The following is a 19,879-nucleotide window of genomic DNA, read 5'->3' on the forward strand; positions in this document are numbered from 1 at the left end:
CATTCTTTCTTCCATCGTTCATAAAGTTCCTCCATGTCTATGGGGAACTAATTTCTATTTGTTGTTGGGGGATGATGTAACCTTGTAAACTCTCATGTATTTGAATTGATTCTTAATTCCATATACTTCTTCATTAATTATTAGAGGAATTCATCTCTTTATATGCTTGCTTATACAATAACATGATTTATGAATTGCATGAGTGTCGGGAGGTTCCTTTCAATTCAGGTTCTTGTTTAATTACTCCTAAGGGTTATATTTCTCAAGGATGATGGTATGAGTCTCGATCGTCTTAATCTCTTGTTCTTCACATCTTTTTACCAAGAAGGCTAGGAATTGTATGAACTGGTAATTAGGGACAAGCTTGTTCACCGAGGGATTGGGGTAGGTAATTTAATGAGAGACGTTGGCATTAATGCATAAAGAAGAATTCTTATATACATGAGAGGGAAGTTGGTGAAATCTAACCCCAACAACATATCCATCTCATATAAATCAACCTTCGTTCATCTTTGTACTCCTTTGTCACTAATCAATTGCATTTTTATTTTTTTATTATTTTTGCATCCAAACCCAGTGATCTATTTTTATTTTTAAGTCTTAATTAATCTTTTTATCACACAACTATTCAGCGTCGAGAGTCCTCTAGGATATGATACTTGGTCTTACCATTTTTTATTACTTGTGCGACTCGGTACACTTGTCGATCTGTCCCAACATTCTGTGAGGCAGAACAAGGAGAGGGCAATAAGCGCCGGTGCGGTAAAGTCGCTGGTGGAGTAGGGGAGCAGCATGGCAGAAAAGGCCATGGTGGTGCTGAACAGCCTACCAGGAATTAGGGAAGGGAATGACCAATTGTGAAAGATGGTGGGATCGTTGCTCTTGTGGAAGCCATTGAGGATGGGACTGCTAAGGGGAAGGAGTTAGCGGTTCTGACCCTTCTTCAGCTCTGTATTGACAGTATCACAAACAGAGGGTTTCTTGTCAGATAGGGTGGGATTCCTTATTAAGTCCCTAGCAAGTGTACCAGATCATTATCAAGTAATATAAAATGGGTAAGTCCAAGTATCGTTTCCCAAAGGACTCTTAGGCCTTACTTTTCATGTAAACCAATCGTGTAAGACTTGAGAAAAGAATTAAATTGAGGTGTGAATGCAAAGAACAAAAGTAAACATGCCAATGCAGTGATTCAATCAGCTGACAAAAACTATGGATGAATGGAGTTGTTGGGATTTACAATTTCATTTTATCCACCCTCATATATCTACTCTTCTTATTTAATTTGCTTATTTATCAAATTGTCATGCAAACTTTCTTGGTCTACCCTTAACCCAATCCCTTGGTGAAAAGAGCCTATTACTAATTACCGGCTTGCTATCCCTAGCTTCCCCTAGTAATTAATAATAAATGATAAACGGAAGCAAAATACAATTGATCGTCCTACCCCTATCCCTAGGTGGTATTGCTTAATCAAGGAATTCTCCCCAGTTCATGACATTAATTTACATCCCCGTATCAATAAAGACAAACAACATTTACCGAATGAGTTAAANNANNNAAGCATTAAGCAAAGGTGAAGAACCCAACAATTGATAAATCAAGCATATGCAAGCATATAAAATAAATAAGAATTTGGATATATGAGAGTTTCAAAAGATTACATTGTTCCCCAACAACCTAGGTTTTAGTTCACCATAATCATAGTGAGTCTAGATGAAATATAATGGAAGAATGGAAGAAATAACCCTAAACTTGGTAAATTGGAGCCTAAGCATCCAAGGAACCTCCTCCAAGGTGTGTGGAATAGCTCTGGACGTTTCTCTCTGCCAAAAGAATGTGTTTTGATTCGCACTGGGGCTATATATAAGCCAAAAAAGATAACAGAAAGATTAAAGAATCTAGCTAATAAAAACAGACAACCGCCTAAGCGCCTAATTTCACCGCTCAGCGGTTTCCCTCTAGCCGTTTGGACCACTCAACGGCAAAACTGACCGCTGAGCGGTTTCCCTCTAATCGCTCTGGACGCTCAGCGGTCCATTCTGGCGCTCAGCGGTTCACTTGACCCTTTTTGTCATCCTTTTTCTTCCTCTTTCACGGGTCTAAGTCCACCTTACTTTACTTCCATCTTCAATTCACCTTAAAGCCCTGCAAAACAATGTAAAAACAAGCATGATATCTCTAAAGCCAACTTTTGACTCTCACACGACTCAACTAAGTGTTTTACTTGATTTTAAGCTCATTCTACGCCATAAAGGGTATGTTTTGATATCAAATTTAAGTATGAAAATAACAGCTTTTAGACCGTTATCATTCCTCCTCTTGTTTCCCTTTCTCAAACTGGGAGTGTTCGAGCACAAGGTCAGTCAAATCACCCCTCCCCCCTTTTTTTTTTATCATACTAGCAACTTGTATAATATGGTCATGTTACCTCTTTCCCTATAGAGTTAGAAAGCGATGTTGAAATTTGGGAACATGAACTGGATGAGTACCTGGCTCGTGTGGTTTATGAGCGCATATACATCTAAATGAAGACGAGGTACAGGATTTTAAAGATGACAATTTCCGAAGTTATCTTTTAATCAAATATTAGCATCTCTCAATAACAGAGATTTTGATTATGCATCTATACCTTTCTTCACTAACTGATTCCTCCATCCCTCTGATAACAGTCTAAAAACCGTTATTTTTATACTTAAATTTGATATCAAAACACACCCTTTATGGCTTAGAATGAGCTTAGAATCAAGTAAAACACTTAGTTGAGTCACATGAGAGTCAAAAGTTGTTTTTAGAGATATGCTTGTTTTTGCATTGTTTTGCAGGTTTTGATGAGAATTGAAGATGGAAGTGAAGTAGGGAGGACTTAGACTCAAGAAAGGATGAGAAAAAGGAAGAAAAGAAAAGTCAAGTTCACCACTCAGCGCCAATTCCAGCACTAGGCGCTAGTCTCGTGGGTGAAGTCACTGTTTCTCGCTTGAGCGGCAACGTTGAGCGTCCTACGATTAGGAGGGCCACCGCTGACCACCAGACTGGACCGCTGAGCGGCCTCCGATATGGAGGCAAACCACTGAGCGGCCAAATTGAGCGTTGAGCGCCTAAATGATGGGCCTGGGCTTAAATTTTGTTACTTTTATGCGCTATAAATAGCCTCAGTGCGACCCTCAGAGGAATCTTTTAGCAGGCAAAGACGTCCATAGCAGTTCTACACTCCTTGGAGGCAGTTTCTTGGATGCTTAGGCTCTAATTTATCAAATCTAGGGTTTACTCTTTCATCTTTACCATTAATTCCATCTAGTTTCACCATGTCCATGGTGAGTGATGGGTGTCGCCGCCCAATCAAATTTGATTGCATATGAGAAATGCAGTATAGCTAGGAAGTGACTCCTAGGTCGTCTCACAAGGACCAACTGCGATTCAGAATCAGGTCGAACACATAGTGGGGGGGTTTGAAAGGGTTTGAGACGGGAATCAAACTCAAATAAAATGCATTGAAATTAAGCACAATCGAATAAGATAGAAAACATTAAAATGAAATAAAATGCTAAACCTAACATTACACAAACAATTATCTAAAGACAACTAAGCTATTAAAATTCAACACTTAATTAAAATCTACCAAAAGAAATTAAAATTTGCAAAAACTTCTAATTAAAAACCTTTTTAGCCGTGACATTAAAAGAAATATAAAACTAGGAAACAAAACTTCCCTCTTCCAGCCGTAACACACATTCCATTTGTCCTCTTCAATTGTTGGAGTTGACGTGACACTAATGCTTCAAATGAAAGGAAATCTCGTTGAAAGTGTAACAGCACACACTTCAATACAAATGTAAGATAGATAAAAAAAATATATTGACTCCACCGTTTCCCACTGCCAAACCAATCAAAACTAAGAAAATGAAAGTGCTTAATAGAAATGAAATAAGCTAATGAAGAAACAAGCATAAGGAAAGAAAGTGTGACCCTCGTTTATTCAACCAAAGTCTAAAAAGACAAACATTTCTCCCAGCCAAAAAAAACGTTCTTCCCCAGTGTGACAGCCCCTAGAATCTGTTCCTGTAAGTGGCGGCTGGCTCCCCGTGTCCCCCAATGAAACAGTAAAAATATATCTCCCCTCAATCCCGAGACAACCCCCTACCCTACTGCCAGCGTGGATGCTTTTATTCCAGCCCAATGAGATTAGCGCACTTTGCTTGCTGCAGCCCCATTTCACATGCTAGCCATATGAAGGTTGCACCTCCTTTCTTTGGATGCGGGATTGCACGTGTTGCTGGAAGCTACTCTTAATGCATCCCGTTTTGATTGCTGGACCGTGTCCTTTGAACGTGCTGGACCTGCCTTGGGCCATGAAGGTGGATTTTCTCCTAGTGGATGCTGCTGGTCCCGCTGGATCAAGCTCCTGGTGCACAAGCTGGCTGCTGTGTGCTTCTGTACTTGCGTGTTGAAGTTGGGCAGTCCATGAAGATGTTGTAAGCTGGACGTGCTTCTTTTCTCTCAGCCCATCACTCCTTGCTGGACAGGTGAAGCTAGACGGTGGAGTTTGTTGGGTTGTCCAAGCTGCTGAATGAACGAAGTTGGACGTGCACCTCCCCAAGCTTTGACGTTGCTGAATTCTCCCAGCTGAACTCTGCCCGTGAGCTTGCTGGAAGCTTGTGGAATTTGCTGGATGCTGCTGCTTTTAGCTGGGCCATTGAACGTGCTGCATGAATTGTTGGGTCGTCTTCCATATATGCGTGTTGGTGCAACGCTGCTTGGGCCGAGACAGCAGCTGCTTGGAGTGTCTTTCTTCGTGAGAGCTGCTGCCAGGTGCTTGATGTTTCTTCCTTTTGCACCTCCAATCTGTTGTACAAGGGGCTGCTGGATCGTGGAGAGCTGGGCCATGTGCACCTCTTGGGACGTTGCTGAATGAAGCTTCTTTTGCTGCACGCCTGCTGGAGCGTGGTCCTTTGCTGCTGCAGCTAGGCCGGGTGCAGTGTGATGCGGGCTTCTGGAAGTAACTCCGCTGCCATCGGCTTCAAAGTTGATTGGCCATGGGCCGTGACACTCCACCATGAAGCACGTGTGCCATATTTAAATGAAGAAATGAAGATCAACTTCACGTGCTGCTGCCTGCTACCCTTCATGATCATTTGGCTGCACCATAAAATAAATCAACTAGCTGCACTCCTCTGATGGAAATTACTCACGCAACTCCTATCTCTTTTGGGCCATGAGGTGAACTGCAGCAGCTGCTTGGTGGACTGCTGCTGATTTCTCAAGTCGTGTGCAGGCTGCAAGTGGTGGACGTGTGAATGCAAAATGGAGTGCAGGCCAAAATCGTGACTTCATCAGCGTGGGTTGCTGTCCGTGCGCGTCTTCAAGCAGCTGGAAGTTTTCAAACATGATGCTCTTTCATTCCTTGTTGTTGGGCCGTGGAGAAGTCCAGTTTAGAAGCTGCCTGGACGTTGCTGAGGCGGCTGCAGATGTAAGGCTGGACCGTCTTTGAATGTGGAGTTTCAGCCCAAGCCGTGATGCTCTTAGAATACAGCAAGACGTGAGCTTCCGTGCTGGTTGCATGAGTTTGCTTCAGGTTGGACTTCCACGCGTGCTGGACCGTGATGCATCCTACGTGAGAGCTGCTGCAGTGTTTGCCCGTCAAGTGCTGGACACTCCTGTCAAGGCTTGGGTCGTTCTTCCTTCACCAAATGTGAAATTATTTTTGCTGCAGCGTGATGATTCTGGACCGCCTGTGCACCATGAAGCAATGCTGCAACTCTATCTTCTCTTCCTCGCGGGATGCTGGCCCAAGGCGTCAATTCTTTTTTTTTATACTTCACGTACTGGCCTCAAGCTGTTGTGTGCTAGGATGAAGAAGCATTGGGCTGTGGATGTAGTTCTGCAATTGTTGTTATGTTGTTGTCTTCTTCTCTTGGTGCACCATTTAATGTGGGCCACGGTGCTTTCATTCCAATTAAAAATATACCACTGTTCCAATCTAGAGTGGCAGGAGGACTTAGCTTATTTTTTCTTCCTTTTCAATGTGCTGCAGCCTTTTCCTTGTGCACCCCCAAATTTAACATGTTGCACCATTTCTTATAAGTCCAAATGACCATAGTGCCCTCCTTCTTGAGAACACTTGTTTGTGGAGAGTTTTGAATTGTGTGATAATCCTCAATATGTCCAAAATTATATTTCCAAAATTTTCCCTGAAAATAATAATGCAAATAATTAACTCAGAAAATTCAAATTAAGTAAAATTCGAATTTCCGGTCAAATTAAGCACAATTAGCAGAAACGGGAAAATACCGGACATTTAAGCACAATTCCCTGATTAAATTCGGTACAATAAACTAAGTGCAGTCAATAAAATATCGACTCATCAGTGAGCCAAACCCTTTATTGTTGGGGAACAATGTAATCTTTTGAAACTCTTTTATATTGAAATTCTTATGTTATTCATGTGCTTATATTATCAACTGTTGGGTTTCTTATCTATGTGATAACGGTCTAAAAACCGTTATTTTCATACTTAAATTTGATATCAAAACATACCCTTTATGGCTTAGAATGAGCTTAAAACAAGTAAAACACTTAGTTGAGTCATGTGAGAGTCAAAAGTTGGTTTTAGAGATATTATGCTTGTTTTTGCATTGTTTTGCAGGGTTTTGATGAGAATTGAAGAAGGAAGTAAATCAAGGTGGACTTAGACTCGTGAAAGATGAAGAAAAATGATGAAAAAAAGAGTCAAAGGGACCGCTGAGCGTCAGAATGGACCGCTGAGCATTCAGAACGATTAGGAGCAAACTGCTCAGCGGTAAAATTGACCGTTGAGGGGTCCAACGGCTAAAGGGGAAACCGTTGAGCGGTTCACTTAGGCGCCTGAGCAGTTGCCTATTTTTATTAGTTCGGATTCTGTAACCTTTCTGTTATCTTTTTGGTCTATAAATACACCCAGTGCGATTCAAAACATAATCTTTTGGCAGAGAGAAACATCCAAAATTGTTCCACACACCTTGAAGGAGGTTCCTTGGATTCTTAGGCTCCAATCTACCAAGTTTAGGGTTATTTCTTCCATTCTTTCATTGTATTTTATTTTGATTCACCATGATTATGGTGAACTAAACCCTAGGTTGTTGGGGAACAATATAATCTTTTGAAACTCTCTTATATCAAAATTCTTATCTTCTCTATATGCTTGCATATGTTTATCTTTATCAATTGTTGGGTTCCTTACCTTTGCTTAATGCTTTTATCTTTTAACTCGGTAAATGTTGTTTGTCTTTATTGATACGGAACGTACAGTAATGTCATGAACTGGGGGGAATTCCTTGATTATGCTAATACCGCCTAGGAATAGGGGTAGGACGATTAATTGTATTTTGCTTCTGTTTATCATGCATTATTAGTTACTAGGGGAGGCTAGGAATAGCAAGCCGGTAATTAGTAATAGGCTTTTTTCGCCAAGGAATTGGGTTAAGGGTAGACCAAGAAAGTTTGCATGACAATATGATAAATAAGCGAATTAGACAAGAAAAGTAGATATAAAAGGGTGGATAAGATGAAATTGTAAACCCCAACAACTCCATTCATTCATAGTTTCTTTTAGACAATTGATTCACTGCATCTTGCATGTTTACTTTTGTCTTGCATACAAAACCTAAAATTTAATTATTTTCTCAAGTCTTATGCAATTGGTTTACATGAAAGTTAAGACCTAAGAGTCCTTTGGGAAACGATACTCGGACTTACCCGTTTTATATTACTTGATAACGATCTGGTACACTTGTCAGGGACTTAACACTATGCTCAATGTTCTTATCGTTTAACTCATTCGATAAGAAGATATTTACCTTTGTCGATTCGAAGACGTACGGGGAAGTCATGAACTGATAGGAAATTCCTTGATTAAGCAATACTGCCTAGAGATAGGGGTAGGACGATCAATTCTAGAGATAGGGGTAGGACGATTAATTGTATTTTACTTCTGTGATATATTGCATTGCTAATTACTCAGGGAGACTAGAGATAGTAAACTAGTAGTTAGTAATAGGCTCTTTTCGCCGAGAGATCGGGTTTAGAGTAGACTAAGAAAGTTTGCATGGCAATTAGATAATAAAGCGAATTAAATAAGAAAAGTATATATAAGAGGGCAGATAAGATGAAATTGTAAACCCCAACAACTCCATTTATTCATTTTTTTTTTCCAATTGATTCATTTGCATTTGCATGTTTATTTTCGTTTTGCATTCACACTACAAAAATTATTTCTTTTCAAGTCGTATGAGATCAATTTACATGAAAGAAAAGGCCTAAGAGTCATTTGGGAGAACGATACTCAGACTTACCGTTTATATATTACTTGATAACGATCTGGTACACTTGCCAAGTGGCTAACACCCTCTCTTCCCTGCTAGGTTTCCTTTCCCTTCCATACACACATAACACTAAAATCCCAAACCAAGAGATAACTTGGAATAAGGAATCCATCAATCATCCCACCCTCAATCAGATCAACAATCTCCCCAACACATTCCCAAATTTAGAAACCAAAAAACTAAAATAAAAAAGGAAAGGAAGCGCATTTTAACTTTACATCACATCACCAAAGTAACCAAATTGAAGATTGTAACAACAAGCACACACTCCAGTTCAACCCACAACCCATTAGGCTTGTAAAAAACTGACAACCCGAAACCAGTAGCTTTTAGCTTGGCATCCTCATCAATAACCCTCACGGACCAGAACAGTGCGAAAAGAACCCAAAAGAAAAAAATCCCCAAACTCAATATCTTAACATTCTCAGTTTGAACCCTAACCCCAATATCGCAACAATGAAACTTCAAAACGCATTTGTAGAAAAGAAGCACAACAACCGTCCCAGTTCGCAAAATCAGATAACGAACAGTAATCCCTAAAACCCAATCAAAATCAGAAAAGGAAGAGGGGAAGGAAGCTTCCTCCTTGCCCCACGAATCAGAATGGAGGGAAGAAGAAGAAATGTGCCCTTGCGCCCTCGCCGCGTCCCGTCGCGCCTCCGCCGGGCTCTTGTCGCCTCTGTCATCAACCACCGACTACGCTCTTCTCACGTATTTCAAAATTTAAAACGATATAAATATTCACGTAATAACCTCATATTGTGCCACGTCGTAATTAAAGGATACCTCAGCATGCCACATCGCAAGAAAGTTAACGTTGTCCATAGCAATTAACGGCAAGGGCATTATTGACTCAATTTAATCAAAATAGGGACCCAATTGAAAACTTTCAAAATACGAGGACCCAATTGATACGAATCTGCAAAAATAGAGACTTCCAAAATAATTAAACCTATCATAAAACCACTGCTTCAAGGGGCAAAAAGAACATACGTGTGAATGATGGTAAGGAATATAGGCAGAAAATGATCAAAAGCTTCCATGCATGTTTTTACACGGCCGAGAATGGTTTTTCACACTAAATCCCTCTCTACTAGGTAGCGAAAATGAAAAAAAAAAAAAAAAAAAAAAAAAAAAAAAAAAAAAAAAAANAAAAAAAAAAAAAAAAAAAAAAAAAAAAAAAAAAAAAATCATCTATCTCCCAAATCATCTATTTTCCTTGCTTCCAAATACCTTCAAGCAAACATAAATGTAATCACTACTAATTCATCCGTGCTAATTAGTAAACAGTAAAATGACCCAAACACAATAGTCTAAAAGATAACCATAAAAATATAGAGTAAAACTTCACTACCTTCATGGCAACATTCCCTATTCCAAATCATAACAGGAAATGTTTAGGTTGTCTTGACTTTGCTTTATATAATAGGGATATGGATCAAATCATATTTTGGATTTATCTTCCTATTATCACTTCTGATTTTATTGTTGATGTTCGTTTTATCTCCTAACTAAAAAAAAAGGATAAGGGTGAATTGGAGTTTTAGGCCTCGTCTAAAATCTTGCTCCTCTACCTCTTCCTCTTGAGCTCATGTGCTTGAAACTTCTACCATGTTTCATTTGCACAAGGGAATGAAGCCCGTCTTCCAGAGGAGTTGTTTTTGTTGAAGTCTACTTCTATGATTGAAGAGTCACATTCACCGCACCGCTCTTTAGTTGTGGAGATTCTGTGAGCGCCTTGTGCAAGAAAAACTAGGCAATTACACATATTACAACAAAGTTTCCATCTGGGAGCACTTATTGGGTCTAAGACAAGTGTTCCACATACACCCTGGGAAACCAGAGAATTTGGGCAACTATGCCGGATCCCTTGCCAATCTTGCCAGCACTACCAGTTTTAGCGGTATTGATGAGTGCTTCAATGCCTTCGAATGGGGGATTACTGTAGCAGTATGGGCATAGTGGGAATGATTTACCATCTGGACCAGGCATAGAGCAAATTAAAAGCACAATTTTGGGGTGCCCTAAAACTCCAATTCCTCCAATTTTATTTCTGATTTCGCAAGTGGAGAAAGAATGGGTTTCACCAAAAAGTTGAACGAAATTTTCCAACTTTTATGTTTACTTTATTTTTTAATTCAAAATTTCAAAAAATAGAATTGATCAAGTTTTTAATGACATGTGTATTAAAATTATACCGTCACGGTACCACGTGAAACACTCATTAATACTGTTTGTGAAACACTCATCAATACTGTTTGATAAATTTAACGAAAATGATTTATTTGTATCAATTTAATAAAAATAAGGATACAATTAAAAGTTAAAAAAAAAAACAAATAACTATTTGAGATTCTGAAAATCTATTAAAAAATTAAACCATCAATCAACATATTAAAACGGTCAAAGATTATATTTAAAGATTAAAATAAAAATAAAATTCTAACATGCAAAAATAGTAACAAATCGTGAATAAAAAATTGTTTTGATTGTCATGCCACGCAGTAATATTGGCGTCCAAGTAGGAAGACCATAAACAAAAACAATGTTTTCAATTGTGGAATAAAGAAAACAAATTTAATACAATACAGTAGAAATAAAGATTTTTCAAATTTAAGGAATTAAAGCATATCTACATTTAAATTTAAATAACAGATTTAGAAAGTTAAAATCAACATAAAATAATTTAGATATATACTATTTTTTGTTATATAAATTTAAGGTAATTAATATTTTATTTGATCTTATTCTATTAATATTTTTTTCATATCTTATCCGTATATTTATGTTGTGAGCAACAGGTGGTCAGATCTCTTCCTGCCATCTCTACCTGTATAACTCTTAATTTAATTTTGTTTTATGGATGCGACTTTTAAAAATTTCCTCTTACTATTAGAAATGTAAACATCATCTACAAAGCACGATACTTAGATACAATTTAATTAAACCCACTTATTAGTACAAAAGCTAGATGCAATTTCATAAGAAATTTGTCGTTTTCTAAATAATCTACCTAAAGATTGTATACATTAAATGTCAATAAAAATTATAGATATACTATATATATATATATATATATATATATATATATATATATATATATATATATATATATATATCACAATTAATTAAATTAAATTAAATAAATATAAAAACTGAGATGATGAAACTCAGTAAATAAAATTTTCTACATTGGATAGCCAAACCAAAAGAAGAAAAAGACATATGAAAAAGGATGGGTAGTGTATCCAGGCTACACCATAATATATACACTCAAGAATGAACTAGTCCACTCTGCTCCTACACTAAGTGGGCTTTACAGTCACATTCATTCAAGCATGAATGCCTAACGTCTCAACAGTTACCTTCTTGGTGCCATATAAAGATATCTACATCATATGGAACTTCACCCAAACGAATCCAAAGTACCAAAGGTTCCGCAAAAATATGGCATTCAACAGCAAGAATGTTGCATGTGTACAGTACTATTGCTCCTTTCAATTGATTTCAAAGGCAGTCAAGAAAGCTTGCAATTACCTTATCACATCCAGTCTGTCTATCACGTTCAGTGCTCTTTCTTTGTCAATATCAAAATCAATCACTGGAAGCTTAGACAAAATCCTATTGAAACATATCTCCTTGCTTTTACTTGATGAATGACTTCTACTCTTGGTCAATCTGTAGTTCTCCCTCAATCTAATACTCACACTGCCAAAATCCAAGCTTTTACTGATTCGTCTAACAGGTTTCTTCGTATTTACATCCTGCAGCATGTTTTGCTCGTCCAGTGTCAATAATGATAATACTGCATTTGTAGACTGTTCATCTGTCTTTTGCAAAGCAACGCCTACAGGGTACTTGGTGGCAGGCCTTACTTTGCAGGTATCACTTCCTGCCTTACTTCTGATGACCAAGCGATGAAGCCATACAAGAAGTTCAAGAATATAATGTTCCACTTTGTCTTTATCTGCATGGTGGAATGTCTCAACCCGCATTGCACCAGACTTCCTATTTATCTCAGAGCTTCAAGAACAAAGCAAATATGAAAATAGGAAAGGATTAAAAACACAGACAATACGAAAAATGAAAAACGGACAAATTTCTAATTCAAAAAACTTACCCTGTGTTTGCCCACTCCCCTACCCAACCAAAGCCATGATGAGCTCTGAACCAATTTTAAAACAACCAAAAGAAAAGGCCAAAAAGGACTTGAGTTAGCTTATGTATGAGGTAAATAAACTGAGGATAAAAAACGCATGGATAATAAGGAGCCAGTGGACAAAATGCTAGATATCTTACTTAGATGTGTTAGTGGCCATGGGGGCCAACCATTGTAGTGTTTTCTCCATCTCATCAGTGATATCGGCTACAGTTAACTGCAAGAATCAGACATTATGAGGAGCTAGCAAATAAAGAAAAAATTAAGGAGACTTCCATCTTTGGTTGAAACTGGAGAGCTGAAAGCAAAAGAAAAATTATTCACAAAAGTTGTTGATCATTTTCCTTGCCATTCTACATATTTGTTAGTATTGACTTCTGGTGTAACTCAACTCTAGAAAATCAACCAATAAGATGAGACGATTGTCCAAACTTTAAACATACTATTCAGACCTAATCTCTAATTGAGGTGGGATTTATCTTCGTATGTGTTAGACTTCTCATCGTCTCCACACTACGACACTTCAATAGGCCTTTTCCATAACCTCCCTAGCCTTTAAAATATCCGAACTCATTACTCCCACATATCCATTTAGCATCCAATACAGGTTTACACACAGATATCGAGGGTACAAAATTTTCTTGTCATCCCTAGTTCCTCCATACCCCTCCAAAACTAAACATGGAGACACATATTTAGTCTACAGGGGAAAATATTGCATGCTACTCATCAGTTATTGGCGAAAGATTACCTGTGAATTTTTGTTAGTCCCCGGGTGTTGTCAAACATATACCCGCAAAATATTTTTTTCTTTTAAATATAATTATTTAAAGGCAACTGTTTAAAATATAATAAACTCAGATAATAAAATATAATAAACTCAGATAAAAACAATAAAATTGCACAATAAAAAATTAATGTAAAATTTAGTCTTTTCAAAAGAACAAATTTAAATGAGTTACAGAAGTTTTAAGAAATTAATCTTTTTCTAACAATAACTTCAATTTCATACGTCTAAATAAAAAATATAAATATAAAAAATAAAAATCTAAACAATTCTTCAATAATTAATAACTTTATTTTGATTACTTAATGTTTTAGAAAAAACTTTAATAAAATTCACTATCAATGATTAGCAAAGAGCGGCCATGATATCCACACCTTTTCGTAACGGATAATTAAAATATTTGAACTCATTTCTATATAATATCCATTTCGTATCCAATACAGGAGTCACCCCTCCAAAAATAAACATGGAGCCACATACGGTTGAGATTAAAACAGAGAAATATATATTTCTAAAGGGCTTAAAAATGACCCTCCTCATGTTCTATTATTTATATAGATAAAGAGATGATACAATAGGGAGATGGAAGGTCAAGAGACAGTCCTAGAATGCTAGGTACAATGATTATATAACCCAACACACTACTACCTACTTTAGTCCTTCTAACTACCCACCCTAACATAGATAGACTTAGTAATTATTCTACCATTAAGATACACACAACTCACACACACTAACCAATAATTCTAACACATACTTTGTCTACATGGGGAAATATGGAATGCTGCAGTATTGGCGAAAGATTGCTTCTGAAATTATTTTACTCCCCAGGTGTCAACGTATATATCCCCACAAATATTTTTTTATCTTACATAAAATTATTTGAAAGCAATTCTTTAAAACATAAACTCAAAAAATTCATTTTAAAATACAATTTGAATAAATTGCACAATAAAAAATAATACAAATGAAATTAGTCTTTCTATAAAGAAAAATTTAAAAGAGTTGCACGACTAAGTACAAGTTCTAAGAAATTAATTGTTTTTTTTAAAAACAACTTCAATTTCATGGGTCTAAATAAAAAAAAATATAAATATATAAAATCAAAATCTATACAATTCTTCTATGGCTAATAATTTTATTTGATCAATTGATTTATTAAAAAATACTTAATAAAATTCACTATCAATGATTAACAAGAAACATATATCCACATATTAGATACAATGATATCCGTACCAATTTCATCAACAAAAAATTAATTAAAATATCCAAATTCATTATCCACGGATATCCATTTACTATTTTATACAGATTTTACTCGTGGATATCAATGGGTATAAATTTCTTGTCATCTCTGGTTCATCTGTACCCCTCCAAAAATAAACATGGAGACAAATACTTTGTCCACACAGGAAAATATTGCATTTGCATCACACTAGGTAATTCTAAAAATTATCCAAAATGCAAACCCTGAAACCGCATTAGAGATATTATTTGTATCGGTTGGAAGCTGCATGGGAAACCCCTTAATTCATTCAATATTTCCCATCTATTGTTCAGCCTAACACTCCTATATTACCAGCTAACTAATCTTGCATGACTCCAACAACATAAGAAAGCTTTATCAAATGGTGAAACTTGCCAATCTACTAGTAAAACAACCTTTGCAGCGCACAGTGCAACTGCTCAAAATGCTTAAATTTAAAGAAAATTCTCAAATACACCTTAAAATTGAGATAAATTGTCATTTCACAAGAGAAAGGTTGGACCCTAGAGGCCTCACTAAATTTGTCAACTCCAGCGAATAAGTTGGCTGACATAATCACCAAACCAAGCACGTACAACTTATATGGTCCAGTTTAAGGGGGAATGTTACAAGTATATAAATAAGGTGCCAATCCTTTACAATCAGGAATAACTAGATTGTATATACATTATTAGAACCATTTTTATTCATTCTCACATCATAGATTTATTATTCATCTCCTCTATATATTGTATTGATTTTGTTTTCTCAATATAAAAGAAAAGCACTCATGTTTGCTTAGAAACACCTAGTTTGAACTCCATGTATCTATATTTCTTGTAATTTAACACATTGTAAAATTATTACTTAACTCAATTTCACAAAATCAATTTGTAAGATGAATTTTGTCCAGTATCCTCCAAGTACTACTCAAGACTTATCTCAAATTGATATAGGATTTCAATCACCTCTCAATGGCTCCACCCTATATATAGTGCTTCACCAAGCCTTTCTAGTTGCACCCCACAAAAGTTGCCCTTTTCTGAGACTGTGCGGCTTACGGGTGACAACTAAATTCAAGATGCTATCAGTGAATTAGCAGTCTAGGAGAGCATAAGGCATATCTTACTGTTAAAGCAAGAATTGGCTAACAAAATTAAGGGCATTAAATGAGGATTGAGTATGAAGGTAAGACGGATGACTAATGAAAGTCAAATAGGAGATTAACTGAGTAATTGATTTACAATGATATAGTTCATATGTTGTGGGCTTGAAGGCAGAGTATGTTTCAATCTGAACGTTTTTTGTTTCTTCTAAACTTTCAACTTATTTCTTTATATGATTCTTTTAACAAAGTGGTAAAAATATAAAGTAGCAACAGGCAATCATACCTCTTCTACAACGCGAAGAGATGGTAATTTGGAGCGCAGAGCTAATTTTAAATTAGGAGGCAAGCTTTGATATAATGAATCCTTTGTATTTGCAGGAACAGAGGATCTAGCCACCTGAAAGTGCCAACAGCAACACCAGAGCAAACACAATATTAATCAATGTATTAACTTCGTTAGACAAAAATTTGATCATCCGTGAATAAATATATATAAGTACACCTTATCAATCCAGGAAAGGACAACGCCAATAAGGAGTTAAGAGCAAACATAGGTTGGGTTGGGTTGAGTTAGGTTTGGGAGAGAATCTTGATGCCAAACCAAATGAAAATGGTTTGCTTGTGGTGGGTGGCTCAACCGAACCCGAACACAACCAGGTTGTGACAGACTTGGACTATAGGGTTAGCTATTGTAAAGAAAATGGAAGGAAAAAGCACAAAAGGGGGAAAACAAAAAATAAAAAAGTATATAGATATCTGTTCCAAGTAAATATAGAAAAGCAATAAACAAATAGGGTTGAAGGTCAAGGGTAATTACATAATAAATATTGTATATTTTGCTATGCTTAGGTCAGCTCAGGTGTGAAGTTTCCAAACGAAAGACAATTACTTCCAATTAATCCAATTTGAAACCAACCCAACCCAATCCAGTGTTTTTACCTCAATATGGTCAAGTGGAACCAACCCATTATGATTAAACTTATTCCATAGAAAAGAAATCATATACCAATTATTATCATCTAGTCAAGCATAAAAGCACAAATAGATCAAAGCATAAGAGTCATGAAATAATATAAAAAGATGCCCAACTCCCTAATCTGTTAGTTGTGAGCATACTCTCTGTACCAAACAGATTCATCAAAAACTAAGTGAAGACATGACAAATGCATTTCAATTTGATGATCACATCTAGACTCCAGTTCAGGCATGCTTCAGCATTGTCAAGAAATTAATATAAGGGATTATACTTGATGAATGAAAGATCATAAATGCATCAAACAGTTAGTTTTTCTTTTTGGTGCATATATTCTGTCACAAATTATATTATGAGCTTGGCTTCATTACAATCTATATCAGGATGTGGTATGCAGTGATTAGAATGTGCTATTAGAAATTGATAACAGCTCAATTCATCAAAAAAAAATAGTTATGTTCTTTGACGCCTTGACAATATGGGAAGTTTCAACCTTCAACTACAACCAAGAAATGGTTGAAAACCAAAAGCCCGATAAAACTTTGATATTTAAGGCATAAGCAACTTTATGAGTTAGGTGTTCAGATCTAAAGAAACAAGAAACAAAAGGCTTTAAATGACTTTTTATTCTGAAAACACAGCAGAAGGAACTGAGGAAAGTTTATTAACCAAGAAAATGCAAGTTTTTCTTTCCTATGGTAGCAGTATGCATGACAAATACAGTTTATACCAACAGTTTCATGTCTTCCAAAATCACTAGTCATAACACCTTCACAAAGGTCTACAACATCTACATACCAGCTTTAGAACTTCTAAAAGATCATCAACAATCTATCTAGTCTATGTAAATTGTTAGATATATTGGTTTTATGCTAATTAAGAAAACATAGTTCCTATGTTAATTATGTTATTTTTACATATTCATTTGTAGTTAGGCTTAGCTCACATTCTCATTATTATAAATCCAGTATCCTATGTGTATTTTCTACACGAGAAAGATTAATTCTATGCCTAGTTTTATTATATTAGACATGATATCTAGAGCCTAAAGATTGTGATAGTTAATATTTGAATTATGAATTCATTGAGAGAGGATTCTCTTAGTTATTGTCATAGAACACTAGTTCTTATCAAATATTGAGATCTTTCTGGTAAATCTTTATTGACTCATCAATATGTTAGATTATAGCGTCTTCATCTTTTTCTTATTTTCACATTCTTTTCTGATTTTCTTTATTTATGCTATGAGAAGAATCAAATTTAGAAACGATCATACTCTTTCTTGGATCCATGCTTATTACCTTGGATTTTTAGGGTTTCCTCTCTAATAGGGCAGACCAATTTTCTATTTCTAATGAACTTCTAAAATGGCATGAGGATCGTTAGAACTCTAGTTCCACTACTTTTGTTGCACACACAAGTATATCTGTTGTTGGCCTAATTCAACCTTCTTCTCTTGGACTTTGGGTTCTTGACTTAAGTGCAACACATCACATTATTGGTAAGAAATATTTGTTTTCTTCTTTACCCTCTTCAGATAATTTACCTACGATTATAATGGCTGATGGGTCTAGGATATAATCTCATGGTGTTGGTATTATTAATCTTTTTCCATCTTTAACCATTGATAATGTTCTTTACGTCCATGGGTCCCCCTTCACTTATTATCCATTAGTCGTCTAACCTGTTCTCTTGACTGTGTTACTTCTTTTACCAAAAGATATGTTTGTTTACAGGACCAGAGTTCGTGACAAATAATTGGCACTAGATGTGAGTCTCATGACCTTTATCATCTCTGCCCTTCTACACATGTTAACACAGTTAAGGAGTTTCCATCTCTTCTTCATGTTCAGTTAGGTCAGTTTATCTAATTTGTTGAGTCATGTTAATCAAGAACATAATCGTATTTCCTTTCCTAGTAATGTCTCACAACGTGCCTTGTCACCTTTTGCATTAGTTCACTCTGACATTTGGAGACCTAATCATGTTAGGTCTAATTTAGGTTTTTAGTATGTTGTTACTTGATAGTCTAATTTCATTACATGGGACGAGGCATATGGGTGCACCAATCGATTGGAGAGGTGTTTTCGTTGTAAGGAGGTTTGTGTGGAGTGAATTCAGGCTATTATGGTGGCATTGGAGGGGAAACATTGAATTGGTTTCAATGGTGGGAAACCTACAATCCACATCCCACATGGGAATCCTGCAAGACGTAGTGGTTAGACGATTTCAGCCCACAATGCTGCAAAACCCGTTTGAAATTTTGATTGGCTTGCGTCAAACGAGACAAGTAGGGGACTATATTGAGCAGTTTGAATAATATCCAGGGTTGATGAAAGGTATGCCACAAGATTACTTGGTAGGCCCTTTTTTTAATGGCCTGAAGAATGAGATAAAGGCGGAGGTTAAACTTTATGACTCCAAGAATCTTGCTAAGTTGATTGTGAAGGCTCAGATGGTTGAACACAATGCCCTCTACTAGGACTTACTCTAAGGATGAGGAAGTTCAAGGGTCTTTCAAGATTTTGTTCGTAATGTTGGTGAAAGTAGTGCTTCTGTCTTTCATATTCCCTATTCTTTTGACAACTCTAAGTAGCGAGAGGCACCCTATAAGAAGCTTTCTCAAGAAGAGTTGTAAGAAAAGTTAAGGAAAGGCTTGTGTTTTAGATGTGATGAAAAATTTGGGCCCAACCACATTTGTTGGAATAAACAGCTTCACATAATGCTTATATCTGAGGAGGAGATGCAAGGGTAAGAGGGACTGGATAATCCACCCTTACAAGAGGCACAACCCATGCCCCCAATTTATAATTATTCCAATGTACTATGGTTGGGCCAACGACCAAGCGGTCCTGAAAGTTGTGGGGGACAATTGGCAACGAAAAGGTGGTGGTATTGATTGATTGTGCCACATCCACAATTTCATTTCTCAAGAGCTAATCACCAGATGTGGTCTAGAACAATGACCAACCCTTCTTTATTTGGTAGAAGTAAGGGATGGACATAAGGTGCGCTACTAGGGGAAGGGTCAAGGTTTCATTTTGGAAGTATAGAGGTTGCGGATCCAACATGTATTCTTTGTGTTTGCTAGAGATATTATATTTAGTTTATATTGTGTTTATGATAATTAGGGAATATAGTCCCTATATGTTTATTAGGGAAACATTGTTCTTATTTTATTTTATTTTATTCTTACATATTCATTTGTATTTGGGCTTAGCCCATATTTCTTCTATTATAAATAGAGAA

At 36.4% G+C, this 19,879-nt stretch overlaps 1 protein-coding gene across 1 annotated transcript in view; it reads right to left on the bottom strand.

The window, feature by feature from the left end:
- Nucleotides 1-11,497: 11,497 nt before the first annotated feature.
- LOC106754727 overlaps nucleotides 11,498-19,879 on the bottom strand; it is a 34,856-nt gene continuing 26,474 nt past the window's right edge. Inside the window, exons 9-12 of the mRNA XM_014636791.2 lie at nucleotides 15,941-16,054; nucleotides 12,654-12,730; nucleotides 12,475-12,519; nucleotides 11,498-12,377 (exon numbers count right to left, since the gene is read on the bottom strand). Coding sequence (XP_014492277.1) covers nucleotides 11,888-12,377; nucleotides 12,475-12,519; nucleotides 12,654-12,730; nucleotides 15,941-16,054 — 726 coding nt within the window. The 3' untranslated portion in view covers nucleotides 11,498-11,887. The remainder of the gene's footprint in view (nucleotides 12,378-12,474; nucleotides 12,520-12,653; nucleotides 12,731-15,940; nucleotides 16,055-19,879) is intronic.

This window comes from Vigna radiata, unplaced genomic scaffold (assembly GCF_000741045.1).
Source record: "Vigna radiata var. radiata cultivar VC1973A unplaced genomic scaffold, Vradiata_ver6 scaffold_201, whole genome shotgun sequence".
Classification (NCBI taxonomy): domain Eukaryota; kingdom Viridiplantae; phylum Streptophyta; class Magnoliopsida; order Fabales; family Fabaceae; genus Vigna; species Vigna radiata.